Here is a 25,289-nt window from a genome sequence, read left to right as displayed (position 1 = left end):
AAGACTCCTGCCACATAGCTTTTTAACCTCGGAATACCAGTTTTTAGGCTTATTAGTAAACAATTCTTCGATCTTATTTTTGTAATACGATCGTGCCAATTTACGAATTTCTCGTTTAATTGATTTTCTTAATATATTGGCTTGATCGAGTTTACCATTTTTAAACAGCTTCAATTTGGTTCTAATTAGTGTTTTTATTGTTTGATTAATAAAGGGTTTGTCACTTGAGCACCTTTTAAACCTTTTTTCTGGGAAACAAATTTGATATTTATCAATTAGCTTTTTATGAAACGTGGCTGTTTTCTCATCAAGGTTTTGTAAACTTGAAAAGCTTTGATTCGTCTTGACGAATCAAAGCTGTGCATAATCACATTTTTTTTTTTCGAATCAGCCTCCATATTACTCATTTTATTCCGCGTTTTCTCCAGCTCTGTTCTCAGAGAATTCACTTTTTGCTGCGTATTAGTGCCTTTAGCACTACTTAAGTAAAGACTCATATTTCTTTAGTATATTTTTTTCTCCCTGCCATTTTCTATGGAATGAGTAGTCGTATCCTCTCCCCCCCCAAAAAAAAATAGGACCCAAGAAGGGGATAATTTTTATTCCTGATTTGGTACAAAATATATATGCTTAAGTCAATGGCCAAAGGGAATCCAATGCAGATGAAAAAACAGAACAACAGTCTTGTTTGGCTCAAAACAGATCCAGAAATGGCCAGAAAAGAGCCAAAAAACTTTTTCCCAGTTACCTCTCATGGATGGGTAGTAACAGAAGCCTGAAAAAAGAGAATAGGGCCTTGGCAGTCCCTGAGTGTGGTTCTGATCTCCGTTTCATGACCCTTAAGCCAGGAAATGCAATGAGGGCGGGGGGGGGCTGGAAGTCAGCCATTTTATGCTTTCACATACCCTTCTTGTGTAACTTCTCGGATTTCTCCACATGCCCATTTAGAGCTGGGTCGACTCTAGCTGAGCTTACAGAGTCAAGCAACTGACCCCAGTTTCAAAATAAATAGCCAGCGACGCTAAGACTCTAACTCCTGTCTTCACGGAAGCTTATGAGGGGATTCATTCGATTGGATGTTCTGATTCTTATTTTAAGGGCTAAAAGTGATTGGTGGAATCATCCACCCTCCAGTGCCCTGTTTTTCTATTTGACCTCCATAAGTCCAATGGTATTGGATAAAATCTTTAGATAGTCATTGTGCTCAGAAATGTTAAAAGATCTAATAGGCATACCTCCCGGGTCAGAACACCCCCTCCCAGCCCTAGGGGTAATGACCCTAAATTCTGTATATTAGCAATCGTTCACAGAGAAGTTTCAATATAAAAATCTTAAGGATCGTTCGCTAGGCCATGATTCTCAATGTTTCACAAAGGTATAGTCAAGAAAAAACACTCGTGTCTTAATAAATAAATAGACGCTTTGTGCACTCAACTTTTTTAATTTTATATACAATGTCTTGAGGGATCAGCTTGAAACATTAAGGGAATCTTGAGGATTCAAATGGATCTCAAATTTTTATCTGGGGAGGAAAAGGAAGTAGATTGAATGGCACGATGTGTATCCAGGTCACCGAAATAGCATATCCAATACTTCGACAAAGACCAGGGAGATGCAGTTGAAACTTTCAGTTACTAAGGGCAGAAGAAGGGGGCAACGGGCTTCAAATATTACATGGGAGGAAGGGGGAGGGACTAAAAAAATTTGTATGTGATTCACTAAAACGTTTTGAACTATAAACTCCTATGTGACTTATAATCTATGCACAGTTAAATAGCAAAATAAACCAAAAGACATTACCTGTTGCTGGGTTATCAAATACTGTATCTGAAATACCTTGGGAACAGATTGTGAGTTCGGGTTTAAAGCTTCATTGAGAGTTAAGGGGTGCAAGTGGACCCTTGAGGTTTTACTTAGGGGAGGGGCATAGTGGGGAGGCTTAAAATATCTTTTATCCAAACCACATTATCACTTTGCAGTATCAGCTCCTATGATACCTATAATCTACTCACAGTTAATTAGTAAGGCAAATCAAAGATAGTTTATGTTACCAGGTAAAGTTTTAAACAGATAGGAGACCGGACATTTTTGAAATCCCAAGAATAGTACATTAAATCAGCTTGTGATGATAACATAGCACAAACAACCCGAGGAACAAGGGCGTTAAAATATAAAAGTTGCCCACTGCTCAGAGATAGGTTTTGTAGTTGGAAAAACAAGGTCATTTTGGAATTCGCTGTCTAATTGGCTTTAAAATGTCACTTTTGAGGTGCTTTTTCTGTATATGTTCTTTTTTTGTATAAATATCGCTAAAATTACCAATCTCTGTTGAATTGTGCTTGTCGTGCACGGAAAATCTTTCTAAGAAAAAAAAAAAAAAAAAAATCAAAATAGCTGTCTTCCCGTCCAAGTTTTGTTCACGACAATTTAGGTGAAATTTAATTTAAGGCCCTCCAAAGTAATTTTTGACAGTTGTCTTATGTGCCATGTGACAGTTTTGTAAGTGACAAACTTAAGCAAGATGAATTCGGAAAAACTAAATTTATAGGTTTTTCAATTCAATCCTTTTAAGTTGTGATGCTTTTACATGCCATAAAATTTTCAAAAATATTTAGATGTGCCTAAGAAAAAAGTTTGACAGTCCTGGATGACACTGTGTTTCTTCCTATAAAAATGAACACATCCATATTCAAAACAGTATGAAGTCTCTTCCGCTGGCGGATCCAGGGAGCCCCCACCGAGAATTTTCTTGCGCCCTTATTCCTTTTTTTTGTTCTTCACTCTTTTGTTAAAATAAATTTGTCAGTTTAGTCAATTATGCTGACCTTGTCATACTGGCCACCCAAGGTTTTGTTTATTGGAGCTCTTGTTACATTCCCCCCCTCCCCCCAAGATTTTGTTCTAGATCCGCCCCTACCTCTTAACACAAAATTTTTACCATAAAGCTCATCCACGAGTCAATAAAATTTTAGTAGTAATTAATGACACAATCCAGTCTCATTGTGTTCAAAGTTCAAAAAAATAGAATGATAAGAGAAAGGTGCATTTCTGGACTCGGTTTTTTTAATCAGTTTGAAAAATAGCTAGCAGTTAGAAAATAGAAATAGACATGGTTCTTTTCTTTGAGGCGATTAGTGAAATGGGAAATGTGTGCATTCGAAATAAAAAGAAAGGAAAAGATATTGACCCTAACTCCACAGTAGCATTTGATATTGACGAAAGTGAAAACATTACAAAGGTGATAAGTGAAGAATCCAATGATAAGAAAGATGAAAGTTTTGCTGATAGCAAAGAAAAGAAGAAAGCTGCAATTAAAGCTTATAATTTAGCTAAACTGAGGAATGATCTTAGAAAGAATCCAGAAAATTTCGTTTTAAATAACCTATTGCTATCAGTAGAATTTTTCAAGAATTATGAAAGGTAATTTTGTTGATGTATTAATTTCTTTTGTAAAAGAACCCTAATTTCATCATCATCCTTTTTCTTTCTTTTGTGGATATTCAGAGCTTTGGAACTGTGGGCTGGGAACTGGTTAACAGAAGGAGACGTTTCAAGTATGGTTAGGGAGAGACTAAGAGACTATGAAACCCTGGTTTGGAGATTCGAGAGTCAATGCAGACCGATCCCTCGATCAAACAGTTCGTGGTAACGAACTGTAGTGAGGAGCGACCCGGCTCAATAGTAACCGGAACTCTAAAAAACGGAATTTTGATACCAGTAGTCAAACAGTTCGTGGTAACAAACTGTAGTAAGGAGCGACCCGGCTCAATAGTAACCAAAACTCTAAAAAATAGAATTTTGATACCAATAGCTACATCAAAAGAATCGCATTTTAATGCTGACTTTAAATATATTAAATAAAAAAAACAAGTTTTTTTAACTGAAAGTAAGGAGCGACATTAAAACTTAAAACGACCAGAAATTACTTCGTATATGAAAGAGGCTGCTTCCTCATCAACGCCTCGCTCTTTACGCTAAAGTTTGACTCTTTCTCTCAATTCTTCTTTTTAAAACAGTAAAAAACTTTGGCGTAAAGAGCGGGGCCTCTTAATAATTAGCGTGGGAGGGGGCCTAGGTGCCCTCCAATTTTTTTGGTCACTTAAAAAGGGCACTAGAACTTTTCATTTCCGTTAGAATGAGCCCTCTTGCAACATTCTAGGACAACTGGGTCGATACGATCACCCCTGGGAAAAAAAAAAAACAAAAAAAAAAACAAAAAAAACAAAAAAAAACAAATAAACACGCATCCGTGATCTACCTTCTGGCAAAAAATATAAAATTCCACATTTTTGTAGATAGGAGCTTGAAACTTCTACAGTAGGGTTCTCTGATACGCTGAATCTGATGGTGTGATTTTCGTCAAGATTCTATGACTTCTAGGGGGCGTTTCCCCCTATTTTCTAAAATAACGCAAATTTTCTCAGGCTCGTAACTTTTGATGGGTAAGACTAAACTTGATGAAACTTATATATTTAAAATCAGCATTAAAATGCAATTCTTTTGATGTAGGTATTGGTATCAAAATTCCATTTTTTAGAGTTTTGGTTACTATTGAGCCGGGTCGCTCCTTACTACAGTTGGTTACCACGAATTGTTTGATAAGTTTCATCAAGTTTAGTCTTACCAATCAAAAGTTACAAGCCTGAGAAAATTTGCGTTTTTCAGAAAATAAGGTACCCCCTAAAACTCATAGAATCTTAACGAAAATTACACCATCAGATTCAGCGTATCAGAGAACCCTACTGTAGAAGTTTCAAGCTCGTATCTACAAAAATGTGGAATTTTGTATTTTTTTTGCCAGAAGGCAGATCACGGATGCGTGTTGATTTGTTTGTTTGTTTTTTTGTTTTTGTTTTTTCCCAGGGGTGATCGTATCGACCCAGTTGTCCTAGAATGTTACGAGAGGGCTCATTCTTACGGAAATGAAAAGTTCTAGTGCCCTTTTTAAGTGACCAAAAAAATTGGAGGGTACCTAGGCCCCCTCCCACGCTAATTATTTTCCCAATGTCAACGGATCAAAATCCTGATTGAGGTACTGAAGAGGGGGCAAACCCCCTCATATATGGAATAGAAACATGAGAATACAAAAGTTCTTTACGTAAGCTAATTTATAAGTTACGTAAATCTTTTACTAATAAAAAGATTCGTAAAAAATTAGAAGTTCTAGTTGCCTTTTTAATTAACCAAAAAATCGGAGGGCAACTAGGCTTCCTCCCCCGCTCTTTTTTCTCAAAATCATTCGATCAAATTATGAGAAAGCCATTTAGCCAAAAAAAAAAATGCAAATTTTGTTTTAATTATTCCTCTGCGGAGAGCTAAAATCAAAACATGCATTGATTCAAAAACGTTCAGAATTTAAATGAAAAAAAAACAAGTTTTTAATTGAAAGTAAGGAGCGACATTAAACCTTAAAACGAACAGAAATTACTTTATATATGAAAGAGGCTGCTTCCTCATCAACGCCCCGCTCTTTACGCTAAAGTTTGTTTTACTGTTTTAAAAATAAGAATTGAGAGAAAGAGTCAAACTTTAGCGTAAAGAGCGGGGCGTTGATGAGGAAGCAGCCTCTTTCATATACAAAGTAATTTCTGTTCGTTTTAAGTTTTAATGTCGCTCCTAACTTTCAGTAAAAAAAAAAACTTATTTTTTTATTTAATTACATCAAAAGAATCGCATTTTAATGCTGATTTTAAATATATAATTGTATGTAGAGCTCAAAAAGCAATGGAGAGAAGATTCAAACAGTTCGTGCTAACGAACTGTAAGTAAGGAGAAACTTGGCTCAATAGTAACCGAAAGTTAAATTTTAATATCCATAGATACGTCAAAAGAATCAGCTCATCATACTGATTTCAAATGTATATGACTTACCAAGTTTAATATTACTCGTCAAAAGTTAACAAGCCTAAGGAAATTTGTCCGATTTTAAACAAAGGGTCAATGGTACCCCCTAAAAATCAAGGAATCTAAATGTAATCGCAACATCACATACAGTGTATCAGAAAACCCTACTGTAGAAGTTTCGAGCTCCTATATACAAAATGCAGAACTTGCAATTTTTTTTTGCCTGAAGAAAAATTACAGATGTGTGTTTATTTTGTTTTTTTCTTTCTCAGGGGTGATTTTATCGCAATAATGACCCTGGAAGGTCGAGAGAGGGTACATTTTGACGGAAATTAAAAGTTCTGGTGTCCTTTTAAATGACCAACAAGATTGGAAGGCAAGTAGCTCCGTTTTCCCCCAAAGCCGTCCGATTAAATTTTTTAGATAGTTTGCTAAGCATAGTTGAAAGCTTCAATGACTATGCTCTTAGGGGTAACATGACCCCCCCCCCCTCCACAACCTTTGGGAAGAGTCCTGTAAGTTATGAAATTTACCCTTTGTTTATGTATAACATTTGTTATAGGGAAGTATACTGACGTTTTTCGTGAGAGGGGAGAAATTGTGCTTGGGGTGGTTTTTCGTTGATAGCATGGGTTTTCATGGTGGGTTTACAGGGAGAGGGGGCAATTTTCGGCGAGGACTGAATTGTTCGACAGGAATTTCGCGAGGGGAGGCGTGTATTTTGCATAGGAAGAAATATTCAAAATGGTGTCAGTTTTGGCTGGGAATTTTCCATGGAGCATTTTCCAGATTTACCAGCATTATTTGAAAAAAAGATCAGAAATTAAGTAAACGAAAAAAGTTTTTTCAACTGAAAGTAAGGAGCAGCATTAAAACTCAAAGTGAACAGAAATTATTCTGTATATGAAGGAATTGCCCTCCTCTCAATACCTTGCTCTCTACGCTAAATTTTGGCTGTCTGTTCCAATTTTTAAAAATGGCTCCTAAAACTACAAGGGCCTTTTCTTTGGAATAAGAAGCTTTTAAAAAATGCTGAAAAACTTTAGCCTAATGAGCAGGGTATTTAGGAGAGGGGAATCCCTTCGTAAACGGAGAAATTTCTGTTCGTTTCGAGATTTAATGTTACTCCTTACTTTCAGTTGATTTTTTTTATTTAATTATGCTTTACGTCTGTGCCTCAAAAGAGGGAGCTTAAGTTTATTATTTCCATTAGGTCCGAAGGATTACCACTTATTGAAAGGGATCTGGTGGGCTACTTGTCTGTTTCGGTACTATAAAGCGGGAAAGAAGAAGATCAGGTTCATTTTGTTTGCAAATGCAGTGAATTCATAGATTTAAGAAATGAACAGTTTGGGGTTGAGTTTCGGGAGAAACCTAAAATAATCAATTTACTATTAAAGAAAGATATAGATCTGTAAAGAGAGTTAGGAATTCCTGACGATGAATAAAGAGCATATGAAAGATTTTGAGAACATGAGGGATGAGGCTGTCTGTTAGCCAGATTTATATGTACCTTCTTGCCAATTTCTTTTTGTATGGTAGAGTTTTGTTTTTGATCATGGCCCTTTGGGTTTTTGTGTCAATAAATTACATTCTGTTCAATAATGAATACCAGCTTTAAATAAAGATTATTTGCGGTAGTTAAAGTAAGTGAGGAGTAATTACGTAGTCGAGTGAGAAAAGAATTTTAACAGACAAACGTATAATTATACAAAATATTCTCCGACGGAACTGTCTAAGGATAGTCTTTGGTATTCTTTTATCTAAGCGTATATTAAACAATAAGCTATACGAAAAATGTTGTTCAAAAATTCTTGGCTTATAAGAATTAAACAAAAAAAAAGAAAAGTTTTTTTTGACTGAAAGTACGGAGCAACATTAAAACTTAAAACGAACAGAAATTATTAGGTATATGAGGGGTGTTGACCCATCGTCAATACCTTGCTCTTTACGCTAAAGTGTGATTTTTTTTTCCAATTCTACAAGAATAACCCATGAATCACGAAGGCCCTTTTAATTAGAGTAAATAGCTCTTTTGAAAGTAAAAAAAAAAAAAATAGCGTAAAGAGGAAGGTATTGACGAGGTATAATTTATTGACACATAAACCCAAAGGGCCATGATCACAAAAACAAAACTGCCATACAAAAAGAAATTGGCAGGAAGGTACATATAAATCTGGTTAACAGATAGCCTCATCCTTCATGTTCTCAAAGTTTTTTTATTTGGTCTTTATTCGTCGTCAGGAACTCCATATACTTAATAATTTCTGTTCGATTTAAGTTTTAATGTTGCTCCTTACTTTCAGTCAAAATAACTTGTCTTTTTGTTTAATTTCTGATCTTTTTTTTAAATTTTGCTGGTAAGTCGGGCGTCCCCTTCAGGGAAAATTCTCTTGTGTGCTTGATTACGCATCTGGGGAGGAACAAAAAGTGGCAAAACATAGGATAAAAAATGCTACTTCATGGAGGGAAGTAAAAAGGATCTGCAATAATATGTTTGTTGTAGCTAATCCCCATTTATCATTTTTCGCAGACCTGCAAAATTACTGTGTTTGGATTACATTAATATCCATTTCTTCATTTCCATTAAGGTCGTGGAAAACGTAATATCTTAGTATTTTTTTCAACCGTCAAACAAAAACAGTTTTCAAGTCATTTCAGATAAGACTAACCATTTGAGAAAATACTCAAAGAGACCCAATTGGGTCTGTTTTGCGAATTCCACATTTTTTATAAGCTTGTTCAGTAAAATTCGCCAGCTTTCTTATAATGCTTTTCTATAGATTTTTAGTGAACGGACAGAAAATGAAATACCTTTATACTGTGGACACCATTAGAAGTGAAAATTTTCATGGCGCAATGAGCAAAGAAATTAAAACTGCAGCACCGTTTAGGATTTTAACCATTGAAGAATGACCGCATTTGCAACTAAAGGACTATTTTAATATTTTGAATAAAATCGTTTGTAGCATCTATCATACAAGGCACTGGTTTTCTAAGACTTCCAACCAACACCCCTGTTAGAAAGACCCTCTCTGGCTAATGCCTCTTTAAGACCCCTCATGGCAAACGTTTTTTCAGCGGTTTATTTGGCAAAAAAGCCGGTGCTTGAGAATTAGAGAAAAGGATAGAAAAGTTTAAAAATATTAATCATTATGATTCATTTGTTCCTAAAATTGCCAAATTTTGACTAAAATCCTAATACTAGAACATAATTCTTAATTCAAATAATAAAAAGCACCACCTGGAGTTAAAAAAAAATCTTTAGCAAAGCACAGCATATATTTTGTTTGATTTATTTCTTTAATTTCCTCCAAAGTCTGGTATTTGTTTTTTTAATGTCTATTATCGCTTTAAATCCATAATTAGTATTCTGCTGCAACAATTAAATAACCTGATCTAATTTAGCTTTCCAGAAATGAACATGATCAGTGACGCCATTTCACGAAACTGAGGGGGGGGGGTATTCTTAATTTTTTAATTAAAAAACAGAGAAAAGTATTTTAAAACCTAGAGGGGGGGGGGGCAATTTCGCGTTTCCGATTTTTTTTATTGAAATGCCAAAACGTTTCTTGTTCAAAATCTAGGAGAAGGCGCAGAAAGTCTAGAAAGAGCAATTGCCTCCTGGCCCCTCTCTCCTAATTGGTACCCCTGTACATGATACATATGGAAACAATGCAGAAAGCATAAATCAATTAAACTTATAGTTTTTCCCTTTTTGATTGTCAACTAACTCATTTTATAGAACTTTTGGAAGTGCAATTTTCAAGAATTATTTGTTTTAGGTTATGAGTGTGCGTTTTTTTTTCTTTTTTATTTCTCTTAATTAGAGTATCTACAATCCAAGAACTAAGGAAAAATTAAAGATTTGAATCTACCACTTTTATTTCTGATCGCCCATCTCCCATCTTTTCAGGAAAATTCTATGCTTAGAAGGCGAACCATAATTGTTTAAATATGTAAATTTTTTATTGCCCTAAGCTAGGGCAATCTCTCATTCTATCATTTATTTTTCAGAGACAAGGAAAAGGCAAAAGATCGAAAAGCCCAGGTTGAAAAGCAAGTCCATGAGAAAGTAAAAAGCGATAAGAAAAGCATTCTGTACGATGGCAGTCTGCATGAAGTTGTTGGTGAATATATAACTTACACACCCCGAGGTGAAAATCAACCCCAAGTCATAGGACCAATGCACTATACCGTCTTGCAAGATCAAATTGAAATTTATCAAGAGTCTAATATCGACGTAATCCTGAATAATGGATACTCAAAAGTCACAGGGACCCTCAGACTGCTAATGGAAAGGGATGATACTTCACCAGGTAAGCTACTTACTCTGCCCTATTAGAGATTGTCTCACTTATTTTCTGTAACAAATAATGAGCCGAATGGATTTCAATGTTATCTTTCACAAATAGAAATGAATTAAAACTTAGTTCAACAGGTCTTTTTTGACAATGAGTGCTAATCAAACGGTTCATTGTAACGAATGTAAGTAAGGAGCGATATGGCTCAATAGTAACCGAAACTGTAAGAAACAGAGTCTTGATAGCAGTAGATATATCAAAATAACAGAACGATGCTTACTCAGAATACATAAAATCCATGAGGTTTAATGCTATCCATCAAAAGTTACGAGTCTGAGAAAATTTGCCCAGTATTTGAAATAGGGGTAAAATATCCCTACAAAACCAAATAATCTTTATTAAAATCAAACCATGAGATTTTGAATATCAGAGCACCCTTCTGTAGAGGTTTCAATTTCCTATATACAAAAATGCGCAATTTTGAATATTTTGTCAGAAGCAAGGAAACGGATGCGTGTTTATTTGTTGTTTTTTTCCCCAGGGGTGATCGTATCAAACCAGTTATGCAAGAAGATCGGGAGAGGGCTCATTTGATTGGATCAAAGGTCATAGTACCCATTTTAAGTGATAAAAATATTGAAGGGTTGCTAGCCCTCCTCCCACCCTTTTTTTCCAATATTGTCCGGTCAAAATTTTGACATAGCCTTTTTCTTTAGCATGGTCGAAAGATCCAATAGCTATGTCATTGAGGATGACTTGACCCTACAGAGCCCCGGAAGGAAGGGCTGGAAGTTATAAACTTTGCCAGTTGCTTGCATATAGTATTGGTAATTGGGAAGCATAAAGATATTCTCGGGGGGGGGGGGTCTGGCGGGGATGCATACATGGGAGGACCTTTCCATGGAGGAGTTCTCGTAAGTGAGGGGAATTTTCCACGGAGGAGGAGCTGTGATTTCCCGGTAATAATAAAAAAACTATCTGAAATTAAATAAAAAAAAAATTTTCAACTGAAAGTAAGGAGCAAAGTTAAAACTAAAAACGAACAGAAATTATTGCGTATGTGAGGGGGGTCGCCCCCTCATCAGTACCTCGTTCTTTACGCTAAAGTGTTTTCGAATTAAAAAAAACTTATTATTCTAATTAAATGATCCTTTTGTATCAGGAGTGATTCATGAATGATTGGAACAATATGTCAAACTTTAGCGCAAACAGCGAGGTATTACGTAACGTTATAATACATAATGCTAATGCTATAATGCTGTAATACATAGTGTATAATACATAATGCTATGGACGGCAAGTTTCTGCAATTTTTATTCTTAACCGCTATAATAATAAAAGTAAAAATGGTTAGAATGTTTCCCTTTCAGTAAAGCAAGAATAATCCTCTAGCCTCTAGATGGCTTAAGGGGGTGGGGTCCGGTTTCTTATGGTTCTATCATCTCTTATCGAAAACTATCTCAGATCATGGTTGCAGCTACTGTAATCATTATCAAGAACACCTTATCAAAAGAAATATTTTTAATTTTTTAAAGGTCACTAAAAATTAGGGCTTTAATGGAGAAGTCTAATTTTCTCTCTTTTTTACGGCTAAATAGTGAAAAAGAAACATGATGACAACAAATAAGTAGATAAATCAATCAATGTACTAAGTTTTCAATATTACAACCACTTTTTACAATCAATCACGTCATTCAGTCTGATTTAACATGATTAGTACAAAGTCTGTTATAACTGGCTCCTGAATAATGGTCACAGGCTACAACAGTATGCTATATAGTATAATAGTAGGCTATTGGAAAAAACTAAATTAGAATTCACCTAAAAGAAATCAATAAATATAAAGTTTAAACAATTATTTTTATTTAAGTTTATTACCATATTGAGAAATAGTCATGGTCTTATGCAATACGATCCAAGTATCTGCCATCTAAGCGGTGCTTCCACCTTTGCACAATTCTGGGTTCGCCATGCTTCCCAAGAAACCAACTAGGTGGCTTCAAAAATATATTTCTGGTTACAGAAAGAGTAAACAGCAACAATACAACTAAAAAGATCAGTTTTTTATCAGTTGCTACTTTATTATTGAATGATAGCAATGATCGGTGTTACATAATATCAGAAAAATTAACGGAGAGTATGATATCTAGACTATTTAGCTGACACCTCACCTCACACCTTACAAATGTAGGCGAGGAGGGACGGAGAAGGATTTTTTTTTAAATGAAAATACAAATAAAGGTTTTTTTCTACTAATTTTTTCTATTAAGGAGACGTGTAAATCTTGTTTTCTTTTAATTTATTTAGATGAGAATACGAAATAAATATTATTTTTTAAATCTAGGTAAAAGCAATTTCTGTTTTTCAATTTTTAAAAGAAAATATATAAAATAGTAAGGTGCATAGTGGCCGTCGCTGCCTCCCCCTGTCCCCTAATTGGTGTCCCTGACACCTAAATTTTCATAATCTGAAGGTTGTTGTTTTGATTTGAACAGAAACTGAGCCTTATATTTACTGGAGAGGGGAAAAGAGGGCAATAGCTAAGATCTGTGGGGGGGGGGAACTACAGCGTATTAAATCTGTTAACTTTTTTAGAAGGATTTTCTCTTACTGAATAATAGTATTATAGTTAGGTCTTATAGTTATAGTTAGGTCTTATAGTTAGGTCTTCTTATAGTTAGGTCTTATGAAACTAAGTGAGTGTTATGTAATTCAGATCTTTTATAAGAAGCATCAAAAATATCGTTTCAAAATATTTTAGCCTGAAGGATCTCTTTTTACAAAAATAAGAATTTTAACAGAGACACAACTTCAGGTTTACTATGAAAGGGGTCACAAAACTGGCAAAGATGAAAACAGACAAAGACAGACACTGAAACGAGCCATCACCCGCCCAGACACATAGGCGAAAAGAGTGAGAGAGACAAAAACAACTAGAAACAAGTAGTTTCCGACATAAGAAGAGACAAAGACAGATACTGGGAGAAGCAAACACCCACCCAGAAACACCGGCACAGAGAGTGGGAGAGACAAAAACACATACAAATATACAGATTCAGACATACAAACAGACAAAGACAGGTACTGGGACAAGCAAACACCCACCAAGACACACAGGCACAGAGAGTGAGAGTTACAAAAACACTTACAAAAACACAGATTCAGACATGCAAACAGACAAAGGAAGACACTGGGGACAACGAAACACCCACTCAGGCACACAGGCACAGAGAGTAAGAGACACAAACACAAATACAAATACACAGACTCAGATATACAAACAGACAAAGAAAGACACTGGACAAAGTAAACACCTGCCAAGACACACAGGCAAAGAGAGTGAAAGAGAAAAAACATACAACCACACAGATTCAAACACACAAACAGAAAAAGACAGACACTGGGATAAGCAAATACCCACCAAGACACGCAGGCAGAGAGACTCAGTCAGACAAAACATTTGGAAAAACACACATTCAGACATACAAACAGACAAAGACAGACAATGGGACAAGCGAACGCCCGCCCGGACAAACAGGCACAGAGATTAAGAGAGACAAAAACGCATACAAACACACAGATTCAGACATGCAAACAGACAAAGACAGACACTGCGAAAAGCAAACACCCACCCAGACACACAGGCACAGAAAGAAAGAGAGAGAGAGAGATAGAGAAAAAACATACAAACATACATATTCAGACAAAAAAATAGACAAAGATAGACACCGGGAAAAGCAAAGACCCGCCCAGACACACAGGCTGGGAGAGTGAGACAGGCAAAAAAAAATACAAAACACGTAAATTCAGACATAGAAACAGACAAAGAGAGAGACTGAGACAATCAAAGACCCATCCAGACGCACAGGTGCGGAGAGTGAGAGACCCAAAAACACATACAAACACACTGATTCAGACATAAAAACAAACAAAGACAGACACTGGGACAAGAAAACACCCGCCCAGACACACAGGCACAAAGAGTGAGAGAGACAAAAACATATACAAACATAAAGATTCAGACATACAAACAGACAAAGACAGACAGAAGGACAAGCAAACACACCGCCTGACACACAGGTAAAGAGAGTGAGGGAGACAAAACACAAACAAACGCACACATTCAGACATACGTCGGACAAAACAGACACTGGAACAAGAAAATATCTGCCCAGACACATAGATACAGGGACTGAGAGAGAGACAAAAACATATATAAATGCAAAGTTTCAGACATACAAACAGACAATTACAGTGGGACAAGCAAACAGCCACCCAGACACAGAGGCACAGAGAGTGAGAGAGGTAAAAACACATAGACACACACAGATTCAGACATACAAACAGACGGAAAAAGACACTGGGACAAGCAAACAACCACCCAGACCCACAGGTACAGAGAGTGAAAAAACACAGATCAACACAAAGATTCAGACACGCAAACAGACGAAGATAGACACTGGGACAAACAAACACCCACCCAGACTCACAGCCACATAATGTGAGAGCGACAAAAATACGTACAAACACACAAATTCAGACATACAAACAGATAAAAACAGAGACAGGGACAAGCAAACACGCACCGGACCTCAGGCAGAGAGAATGAGATAGGCAAAAATACATACAAACGCATTGATTCAGACATAAAAATAAACAAAGACAGATATTATCACTTTCTGTGCCTGTGTGTCTGAGCGGAGTCTTGCTTGTCCATGTGTCTGTCTTTGTCTGTTTATTAAATAAAAAAAAACTAATTTTTTTAGCTGAAAGTAAGGAGCGACATTAAAACTTAAAACGAACAGAAATTACTCCGTATATGAAATGGGTTGTCCCCTCCACAATCCCTCGCTCTTTACGCTAAAGCTTTTAATTGTTTTAAAAAGTAGAATTGTGGCAAAGAGTCAAACTTTAGCGTAAAGAGCGAGGGATTGCGGAGGGGACAACCTTTTTCATATACGGAGTAATTTCTGTTCGTTTTAAGTTTTAATGTCGCTCCTTACTTTCAGCTAAAAAAATTAGTTTTTTTTATTTAATTTCTGAACGTTTTTGAATTAATGCATGTTTGGTTTTGGCTCTCCGCACATAAATTATTAAAATGAAATTTGTATATTAATTCTTTTTTTGGCTAAATGGCTTTCTATTAGTTTTGATCAGACGATTTTGAGAAATAAGGGGTTAGGTTAGGTAAAACACCTACTCTTGACACTAAATCGTAAGTTTTGTCCCAATTCTTTAAGAATGACCCCTGAATCAGAAAGGCCGTAGAATAAATAGTTGAAATTACTAAAAATACTTTAGCATAAAGAGCAAGATATTTATCTCCTCCTAAATACCTCGCTCTTTATGCTAAAGTATTTTTAGAACCCCTCATATGCGGAATAATCTCTGTTCGTTTTAAGTTTCAATGCTACTTCTTCCTTTCATTTGAAAAACCATTTTCATGTTTATTTTTCATTGTTTTCTTATAGTAATGCTAGAGAATCCTGCGCCCTTTTCATTGAATTTTTCTTCCCCCATGACAGATTCCTCCAAGGAAAGATCCTTCAACATAGCCCCCTCTCCTCAGCCCCACCCCCAAACAAAAAAAAATCCCCCTGAAAACGTCTGTACACTTCCCAATAACCATTACTATATGTAAACACTGGTCAAAATTTGTAACTTGCTGCCCCTCCCCCAGGGATTGTGGGGGAGTAAGACATCCCGAAAGACGTAGTTATTATAGTTTTCGACTATTCTGAACAAAATGGCAATCTCAAAATTTTAATCCGTTGACTTTGGGAAAAAAATGAGCGTTGGAGGGGGCCTAGATGCCCTCCAATTTTTTGGTCACTTAAAAAGAGCCCTAGAACTTTTCATTTCCGTTAGAATGAGCCCTCTTGCAAAATTCTAGGACCACTTGGTCGATACGAAGACCCCTGGGGAAAAAAAACAAAACAAAAAAACAAATAAACACGCACCCGTGATTTGTCTTCTGGCAAAAAATACAAAATTCCACATTTTTGTAGATAGGAGCTTGAAACTTCTACAGTAGGGTTCTCTGATACGCTGAATCTGATGGTGTCATTTTCGTTAAGATCCTACGACTTTTAGGGGGTGTTTCCGCCTATTTTCCTAAATAAGGCAAATTTTCTCAGGCTCGTAACTTTTGATGGGTAAGACTAAACTTGATGAAACTTATATATTTAAAATCAGCATTCAAATGCGATCCTTTTGACGTAGCTATTGATATCAAACTTCAATTTTTTAGAGTTTTGGTTACTATTGAGCCGGGTCGCTCCTTACTACAGTTCGTTACCACGAACTGTTTGATATATCTGAATCTGTCTGTTTGTATGAGTTTTTTTGTCTCTCTCACTCACTGTGCTTGTATGTTTGGATGGGTGTTTGCTAGTCACAGTGTCTGTTTTTGTCTGTTTATATGTCTGAATCTGTGTGTTAGCATGTGTTTTTGTCTCTCTCAATATCTGTGCGTGCGTGTCTGGGTGGGTGTTTGCTTGTCCCAGTGTCTTTCTTTGTCTGTTTGTATGTCTGAATATCTGTGTTTGTATGGGATTTTATCTCTTTCTCTCTCTGTTCTCGTGTGTCTTGGCGGCTGTTTACTTGCCCCGATGTCTGTCTTTGTCTGTTTTTATGTCTGAAACTGTGTGATTGTATGTGTTTGTCTCTCTTATTCTCTGTGCCTGTGTATTTGGCTGGGTTTTTGCTTGTCCCAGTATCTGTTTTTATCTGTTTTTTTGTCTGAATCTTTGTGTTTGTAAGTGTTTTTTTTCTCTCTCACTCTCTGTGTCTTTGTGTCTGGGTGGCTGTTTGCTTGTCCCAGTGTCTGTCTTTTTCTGTTTTTATATTTGAATCTGTGTGTTTGAATGTTTTTTTGTATCTCTCACTCTATTTGCCTGTGTTTCTGGGGTGTTGTTTGCTTTTCCAAGTGCCTTTCTTTGTCTATTAGAAGGTCTCACTTTGTGTTTCTATGTGTTTTGTCTCTCTGACTCTCTTTGCCTATGTGTGTTGTCTGGTGCTTGCTTACGAATACACACGTTTAAGATACATCTGATTTATTAAAATATTTGATCATTTAAGAAACTTGGACCTTAGTTTTGATAAAAAAGAAGACATACAGTAGAGATACATCTGATTTATTAAAAAATATTTTGATCATGTAAGAAACTTGGGGTTTAGCTTTGAAAAATAAGAACACACACTGTTAAAATACATCTGATTTATTAAAAGTATTTCATCATGTGAAAAACTTGGGTTTTAGTTGTGATAAATAAGAACACACACGGCTAAGATACATGTGATTTATTAACAATATTTGATCATACAGGAAGCTTGGGTTTTACTTTTGACAAATATTAGCCCACACGGTCAAGATACATTTGATTTATTCAAAAATATTTTTCATTTAATAAAATTAAAACATGGTTTTGAGTTTCTACAAATAATAATACATACGGTTAAGATACATTTGATCTATTAAAATTAATTGATCATTTAAGAAACTGGGGTTTTAATTTTGACAGATAAGAACACATACTCTACTAAGATACATCTGAGTTATTAAAAATATTTGTTCCTTTAAGAAACTTGCATTTTAGTTTTGACAAATAAGAATACACATGGTTAAGATACATCCGATTTAATAAAAATACTTGACTATTTGAGAAATTTGAGTTTTAGTTTTTATAAATTGGAACACACACGGTTAAGATACATCCGGTTTCTTACAAATATTTGATATTTTAAGAAACCTGGGTTCTAGCTTTGACGGATAAGGTCACACATGGTTAAGATACATCTGATTTACTAAAAATATTTGATCATTTAAGAAATTTGGATTTTAGTTTTAACATATAAGAACACACACGGTTATGATACATTTCATTTATTAAAAGTAGTTGATCATTTAAAAAATATGGGTTTTAGTTATGACAAAAAGGGCTGATATGGTTAAAATACATTTGATAATATTGATAAAGTTTGAGCATTTAAGAAACTTGTGCTTTAGTTTTTATAAAAAGGAACATACATGTATCATCGCTTAAAATATATACTACTATATTAATTTCGACTTTATGATTACCCGAATACTAATCAATACTTTTCAAAAAAATAGAAGTCCAAAAAAATCGAAGTGAAAAAGAATAGTGTTACTACGCACATTATTTTTTTTTAACACGGAATACCAAGACTAACATGTCTGTATCGTCTTCATTTCATATCTCGAAATTTTACAAGCGAATTTTTTATTTTAAGTATATTTTATGTCATTATAGATATGAAAATAGTCTTAAAAGTTTCTGAATGAAAAAATTCAAAGTTGAAAAAAATCAAAAAAATAAGTTCTAAAAAGGGGGAAAGTTGGAGGGAGGGAATTGGGCCCTTTGGAGGTGGGGTATGGATGACCATAAGTTCCCCTTAAGAAATACCCTATCAATTGATTCATTGGGGAACATAACTTTGCAGCTTTACTCTACCCAAGCGCGTGATAAAACCAGTTTCATTGAACCTAAACTAAAAAAAATTATTAATAGAATTAAATCCTCAGGAAACGAATTTCAACTTTCCTTGTTAATCATGTTCAGACAGTTATCTGTAAATGAGATGCTGACTGGATTATATCAATGAATTATCTCTTGTAGTATGATTATGTTAGTAGATCAATAACCCAAATCGTATAAGCAAGCTAAAGTGCCCTAATAAGGATGTTCCCTCTGTAGTAAAGGCAACCTATAGTGCTCAAATAAGAGTATATCTTCCGTATTGTATATATCATCACTGTTTGTGTTTCAGGAGTCGTTCTTAAAGAATTGGGACATCCTTCAAACCTTAGCGTAAAAAGCTAGGTGTTGAGGAAGGGGCAAACCCCTTCATATTCGTAATAATTTTTTTTGCTTTTAGTGTTGTTCCTTACTTTCGTTTGAAAAAATTTGTTTTTTTATTTAATATCTTACCGTTTTTTAAGTAATGTCAGGAAATACGGGCCAACCTCCACGGACACATCCCCCTTCCCACAGATATATTCAAGGCAATTCAATCCTGGTGAAAATTTACCCCGGACAATTACACTTAACATCTCCACGAGTAACATTGAGGCGGAAACGAGAAAGTAAGACATACAAATTATATTTATATAGGAATTCTGGTGAATTTCCCCAGTATAAAATTTTCCCAGACAAGTTCACCCCCTGGAAACTTTCCTCCCAACGGAAAATTCCTCCGTGGAGAACCTTCATCAGAAAATTCGCCCTATAAATGTGTGCGTAATTTCCAATATCAAATACTATGCATAAGCAATGAGCAAATTTTATAATCTAGAGATCTTTCCCCTGGGGATATGGAGGGGGTTATGTTATATACAAAGGCATAGTTATTACGCCTTTGAATATAATCAATGACTATATACATATCATTGATTATCATCAATGATATGAATATAATCATTATTACGAATATAATAATAATTATGTTCATTATTATATAATAAATAAAATAATGATTATATTCAATATATAATAATGAATATAATCATTATTATATTCATCATAATGCACAAAATTGCTATCTAGAAATTTAAATTTGACGATTCAGGGAAGAAAAGGGACGGGGGATTTGGCCTAGTTGCCCTTTAATCTTTTTGGTCATTTAAAAAGGAGTTCTAGAACTTTTAATTTTCGTTCAAATTAGCCCTCTCCCGATATCGTAAGACCACTGGGTCGATACGATCACCCCTGGGAAAAAAACAAAAAAACAAATAAACACGTTTCTCAAATATTATTTAAACAATTAGCTAATAAATATAATTTACAAAGTATATGCGTAAAAAAAATCTTCATAAACGGCGACATACTATATATTCTGCAGAATAATAATATTTGAACATGTTCCGGCAAAAAAATGAAATTCCACGTTTTTGCAGATAGGAGGTTGAAATCTCTGAAATAAGGCTCTCTGAAACCCTGTATATGATGGTGTGATTCTTATTAAGATTCTTTGACGTTTAGGGTAGTTTTCCTCCTTGTTCAAAAGTCAGGCAAGTATTCTTAGGCTCGTAGCCTTTGATAAGTAACACTATACTTCATGAAACTTACATAATTAGAATCAGCATGATAAGCTGAATCTTTTGATATATCTATTTGTATCAAAACACCATTTTTATTATTACAGAGTTATACTTCAGGAGAATGAAAGAGGAGGGTTGTAATTCTATTATTTGTTATCATTGGAAGATAAGATATACTACTAATTAGTTGTATGCTCCTTTATTCTGAATAACTTTAGTGCATTGTAAAATAGGAAAGAGCTGGACTTCATCCCTTCACATTAGAATTATCCTTTATTGTAGTTATACCACGGAAATTAGAAGTATAATTAATTAAACAAACTGAAAGGAAGTTTTTCAAAGAGAAGCAAAGAGCTACATGAAACTCATGACGAACAGAAACAGAGTCAAATGATCGTTCAAACACAAAACGAACAGACTCACCATCGATGAATAAAAAAGATTCAAAACGAAGAGATATTATAATAAATAATCAAGTCTTAAAGTAAAACGAACAGAATCACCACCGATGAATAAAAAAGATGCAAAACGAACAGATATTACAATAAATAATCAAGTCGAAAATGAAACAAACAGAATCACCATCGATGAATAAAAAAGATGCAAAACGGACAGACAATAATCAACAGACAATACAGTAATCAGACAATACAACACAACAGACAATACAATAAATAATCAAGTCGAAAGTAAAACCAATAGAATCACCATCGATGAATAAAAAGGATGCAGAACGAACAAATATTACACTAAATAATCAAGTCGAAAGTAAAACGAACAGAACCACCATCGATGAATGAAAAAGATGCAAAACGAACAGACAATAATCAACAGAAAATACAGTAAACAGACAATAAAACACAAAAGACAATACAATAAATAATCAAGTCGAAAGTAAAACGAACAGAATCACCATCGATGAATAAAAAAGATGCAAAACGAACAGCTATTACAATAAATAATCAAGTCGAAAGTAAAACAAACAGAAATTACCACAAACAGAAGTAAGAGCTAGGCTAAACCTTTTAACAATTTTTCAATAAGCTAATAATAGTCTACTATAGAACTTTTGACGTATGGGTTGGAGAAGATTATTGAAATAAATGGATTGAAGATCTGACGACCCCTTGGCCTTCTATAGGGCCAAAGCCAATAGTATCCCAATTCTGTTATATACATGAATGCAGACAAAACTGATCGATCATTTTATTATATGAATCGTATTGTGTTATATTTTGTTTCAGCTACTTTCTTGTTCATGTAGACGCATTTTGAGCTTCTTTTTTTTTAAAGAGCTTTGATTTGTAGTTTAAAACAAAAGGAAGCAAAGCAATCAATGTAACCAGATAAACCCTGTCGACAGCCCAAATACACACAGTGTATTTTGATTTAGCTCAACATACCCAACAATAAACTCTGAGATTTTTAAAATAGTAGGCTACCATTAGTCAATGTGAAAATTCCAAATTTTGGCCAATTTCATTTTTAGTTTTGAAATATTTTGACTGTGAAAAACTTCTAAATGTGGGTTTTTAAAAGGCAGAGAAGAAAGCCTGTCGTTTACCATTTTACAAAGTTTATTGTGTAAAATTTGAAACATTTCATAGTGGTATATCTTTTTCTCCCCCGTTTTCAAAATAGTTCTGGGAGACACAATGGGCCCCAGCCAGAGATACTTTTGACATATGTGATCGATGTTCAAAAACTTAACTGAAACTTAACGTTACCAAAAACTTAACTGAATATTTTCAGCTACTATCAGAAACAGCCAGAGAATCGTTTCCTCAATATAGATCGCCGTTTCGTATCAGATTCTTCCTTGACTCTTTTATTTACCTTGCTGACTGTTCAGTTTAATCTAAAATCCGTGTTTTTTTAGAAGCTGATAAGATAAGATTTTGACGCTTCTAGATTCAATTGCGTAACTAGTATTAATGCAGACAAATTGCTGATTTGGCTCAAATATGACTTTTTAATGATGATTAAATTTTGGATAGAGCACAAAAAATCCTTTCATCATAAATAGCTGTTATTTAATTTTTTCTTCCCCTGGATTCCGTTATAACTATGATTTTCTCATTACATTTCATTTTTTTTCTTAGCATCGATAATACCTATCTTTTTTATTTGCATCTGTAGCATTTCCCTCTGCAGCCTTTTTTCCATGTTGATACTGGTTAATTAGTCCATGTTGTCTTTTGTTAGTTTGAATTTTTTTCTTCGCTGTTTATCGTTTTTGTTTTTGTTTATTTATAATACTCCGTACTTTGTGTTTTTTATACTTTTACGGGTAATAAAGTTCATTCATTCATTCTGTGAAATTGAACGTAAAATATCTGTGAATTTGACGTAAAATATGGAAATGAAGAACAAATTTTCTAAGGGGTCTTGACCGTAGTCTGATGTGAAATTTTAGTCCAACCGCTCTTTTGCCAATGGGGATGAAGGTGTCTTGAATAGACAACAAATTAGACACGAATAAATTTTTTTAACAGGCCATCGGGTTCCTAACCTGTTTGTAAGAAGGGTTCTGACTATGACTGACTGCTTTTAAAACTACCCATATTTCCCTGTCATTGCAGCATTCCGGGGAGCTAGAGACTATCACGAAGATTGTTAGTCTTGTTGAAGAGCCCTTCTACTTACAATATCAGCTTTGACTAATTAATATTTCCTTAAATCAACCCCACTACTGGAAGAAATGAATTTTCAAATATGCTAATAAAAGAGTGTTGAATAGGAATGCGGGTAGTAGAAGATCATCACCAAATGAAAAGCTTAGAAAGAATCTTTCTAGGTACAACAGTTAATCCCCATTGATCTTAAAACCGATTCTAATAAACACTGTACTACTGTATAGGCTAGTGTCGATCACAACCTAAGAATCTTGAAGAATCACAGTAGGCCTATCTGCAGTAAGCTTCTTTTACTACTAAAATACAAATTTCTACTCTTGAAAAAGTATTAAATGAAAATTATGGTTTATTTGTTACTAAAAGAAATATTATGCACCGCATCGCCCCATTGAATATCGGCTTTTCGATACAACTTTTGCAGTTGGACTGTTTTGGGGTTAGACTATTCTAGGGGTTAGATTGGGTATTATACCATTTGAACACCGCTTATAAGACTCTAGGCTATATAACAGAGGGTTCAGCATGAAGCTCTAGAAACTGGATCCGTGGCCTTCAAGTAGAGGCACCAGTATCCCAACTTAGTGGAATAAAACATGGCATGAATGGTCAAATATACAAGAAATTTCAAACATCTATTTTTCAGACAAGTGTTCATAAAAAGTAGGCTTTATCAGGGAAAAGAAATTGAGCCTACTTGACAGTTGCCCCATGTACAAATGCTTTTGCATCTTTATAACGTTACTTAAAAAAATATACCAGCAAAAAATAAACTCCGATTCTCAAAAGACGCATCATTTTACGCCCCTTCTATTATTTCTCGTACAATTAATGCTATTATCTATATTAATTTAATAAAAAAATTCAAGTTAGATTAAAGGGCCTTATTGAAACCTAGAACAAGCAGAAATATAGCCTGTACGCATTAGCACTCGTTCTATTGTTTTACGTGCAATTAATGGTATTACCTTTATTAATTAAAAAAGTTTTTCAAAGAAAATTAAAGGGCCTTATTAAAGACTAAAATGGGCAGAAATAAAGTCATTTAACAAGCTGAATAAATAAATGAAAGCTAAAACAAACGTGAATTAAAATGGATAATCACACTGAACTTAAAATTACCGGACGCTGAACTTCAAAATAACAGACACTGAACTTATATTAACGGACACTGAACTTAAAAATAACGAATGCTAAACTTAAAAATAACGAACAGTGAAGTTAAAAATAACGAATACTGAACTTAAGAATAACAGACACTGAACTTGAAAATAACGAATACTGAACTTAAAAATAACGGACACTAAACTTAAAAATAACGGAAAACTGAAAAAAATAGCAGACCCTACTATGAACGAATAAATGAAAACATAAAGCGAACAAAGATTAAAAGGAAAAATCAAGTCAAAACCTAAACAAACTTAAGTTACCACACAACAAGAGTAGCACTAACGCTTAATAGGCCAAAAGCTGAACTTCTATAAGGGATTGGAGTTCCTAGGCTAAGCTGTATTTACCTAAGATGTCACCAATGTCACTGGGAATCCCAAGAAATAAAATTGTCACATTTGAAGCAGTCAATCTAGTTTCATTAATTACAAATGATTTTATTGGTTTTTTCCCAATATCTAATAGAAAGTATGAGACAAGAATTTCTTTTGGCACGATGATCCGCAATATATGTAAATTGTGAGAGTTCCCTTTCAAAACTATCAAGCTGTGGCCTAAATCACAAAGAACAAGAAAGAATAGTTTAGGCATAACTATGAAATATTTTTGATTTTTTCAGTCGCTTATCTATTACAGACGTGGAAATGTGGCAAAATACATAGCTGCAATAAATAAGGCGCGCCTGAATTGCATTTTATTAGCTGCATAAATGAATAGAGCACTCTGGCCAATGGCTTCAATCCGTAGAAATATTTCGTAGCCTAGGTTTCTCGACATTTTTATTTCTTTTTAAAACGAGCTCTCTCTTGATATTCTGTGACTACTGATTCGTTTCAATCAAGGTCAAGGTAAGGAATATGGCGTTGGACCTTACAGTCCCAACCGGTGGTGCTGATATCCGTTACATAGCCTTTCCTCCTGAAAGTACGCCGAGGGATTACTGGGCACCCATCCTGTGCTTTCACATAGCCTTCGTGTTTACCTTCTTTACATTTATCCAGGTATCTATTTAGAGCTGGGTTGATTCTAGCTGAGCTTACAGAGTCACGCCAATGATCCCAATCCCAAACCAAATAACCAGTGACACCTGGGCTCGAACCCCTGCTTTCACGGACAAAGGATTTCAAGTCTAGCGCGCTAACCACGTGGCTAGAAATTATGTTTTGGAAATACGATCAAGCCTTGAAAAAAAAGAAAAAGGGTATAAATGTAAAAATAAAATTCTGTTTCCCTTAGGGGCAACCTAGTAACGAATGGCCCCTAGTCCATAGCAAC

The 25,289-nt window shown here is 34.9% G+C and overlaps 1 protein-coding gene across 2 annotated transcripts in view; it reads left to right on the top strand.

Moving 5' to 3' along the window:
• LOC136033937 (uncharacterized) overlaps window positions 1-25,289 on the top strand; it is a 92,481-nt gene that overhangs the window by 52,314 nt on the left and 14,878 nt on the right. Inside the window, exons 1-2 of one of the 2 annotated variants that reach the window (XM_065714953.1) lie at window positions 3,085-3,420; window positions 9,862-10,163. In XM_065714953.1, the coding sequence (XP_065571025.1) occupies window positions 3,110-3,420; window positions 9,862-10,163 (613 nt within the window). In that variant the 5' untranslated portion in view covers window positions 3,085-3,109. Of the gene's footprint in view, window positions 1-3,084; window positions 3,421-9,861; window positions 10,164-25,289 lie in introns of those variants that run through there. The other variant, XM_065714954.1, reaches the window with a different exon arrangement.

Source organism: Artemia franciscana, chromosome 12 (assembly GCF_032884065.1).
Source record: "Artemia franciscana chromosome 12, ASM3288406v1, whole genome shotgun sequence".
NCBI classification, from domain to species: Eukaryota; Metazoa; Arthropoda; class Branchiopoda; order Anostraca; family Artemiidae; genus Artemia; species Artemia franciscana.
This window is presented reverse-complemented; position numbering and strand designations above follow the sequence as displayed.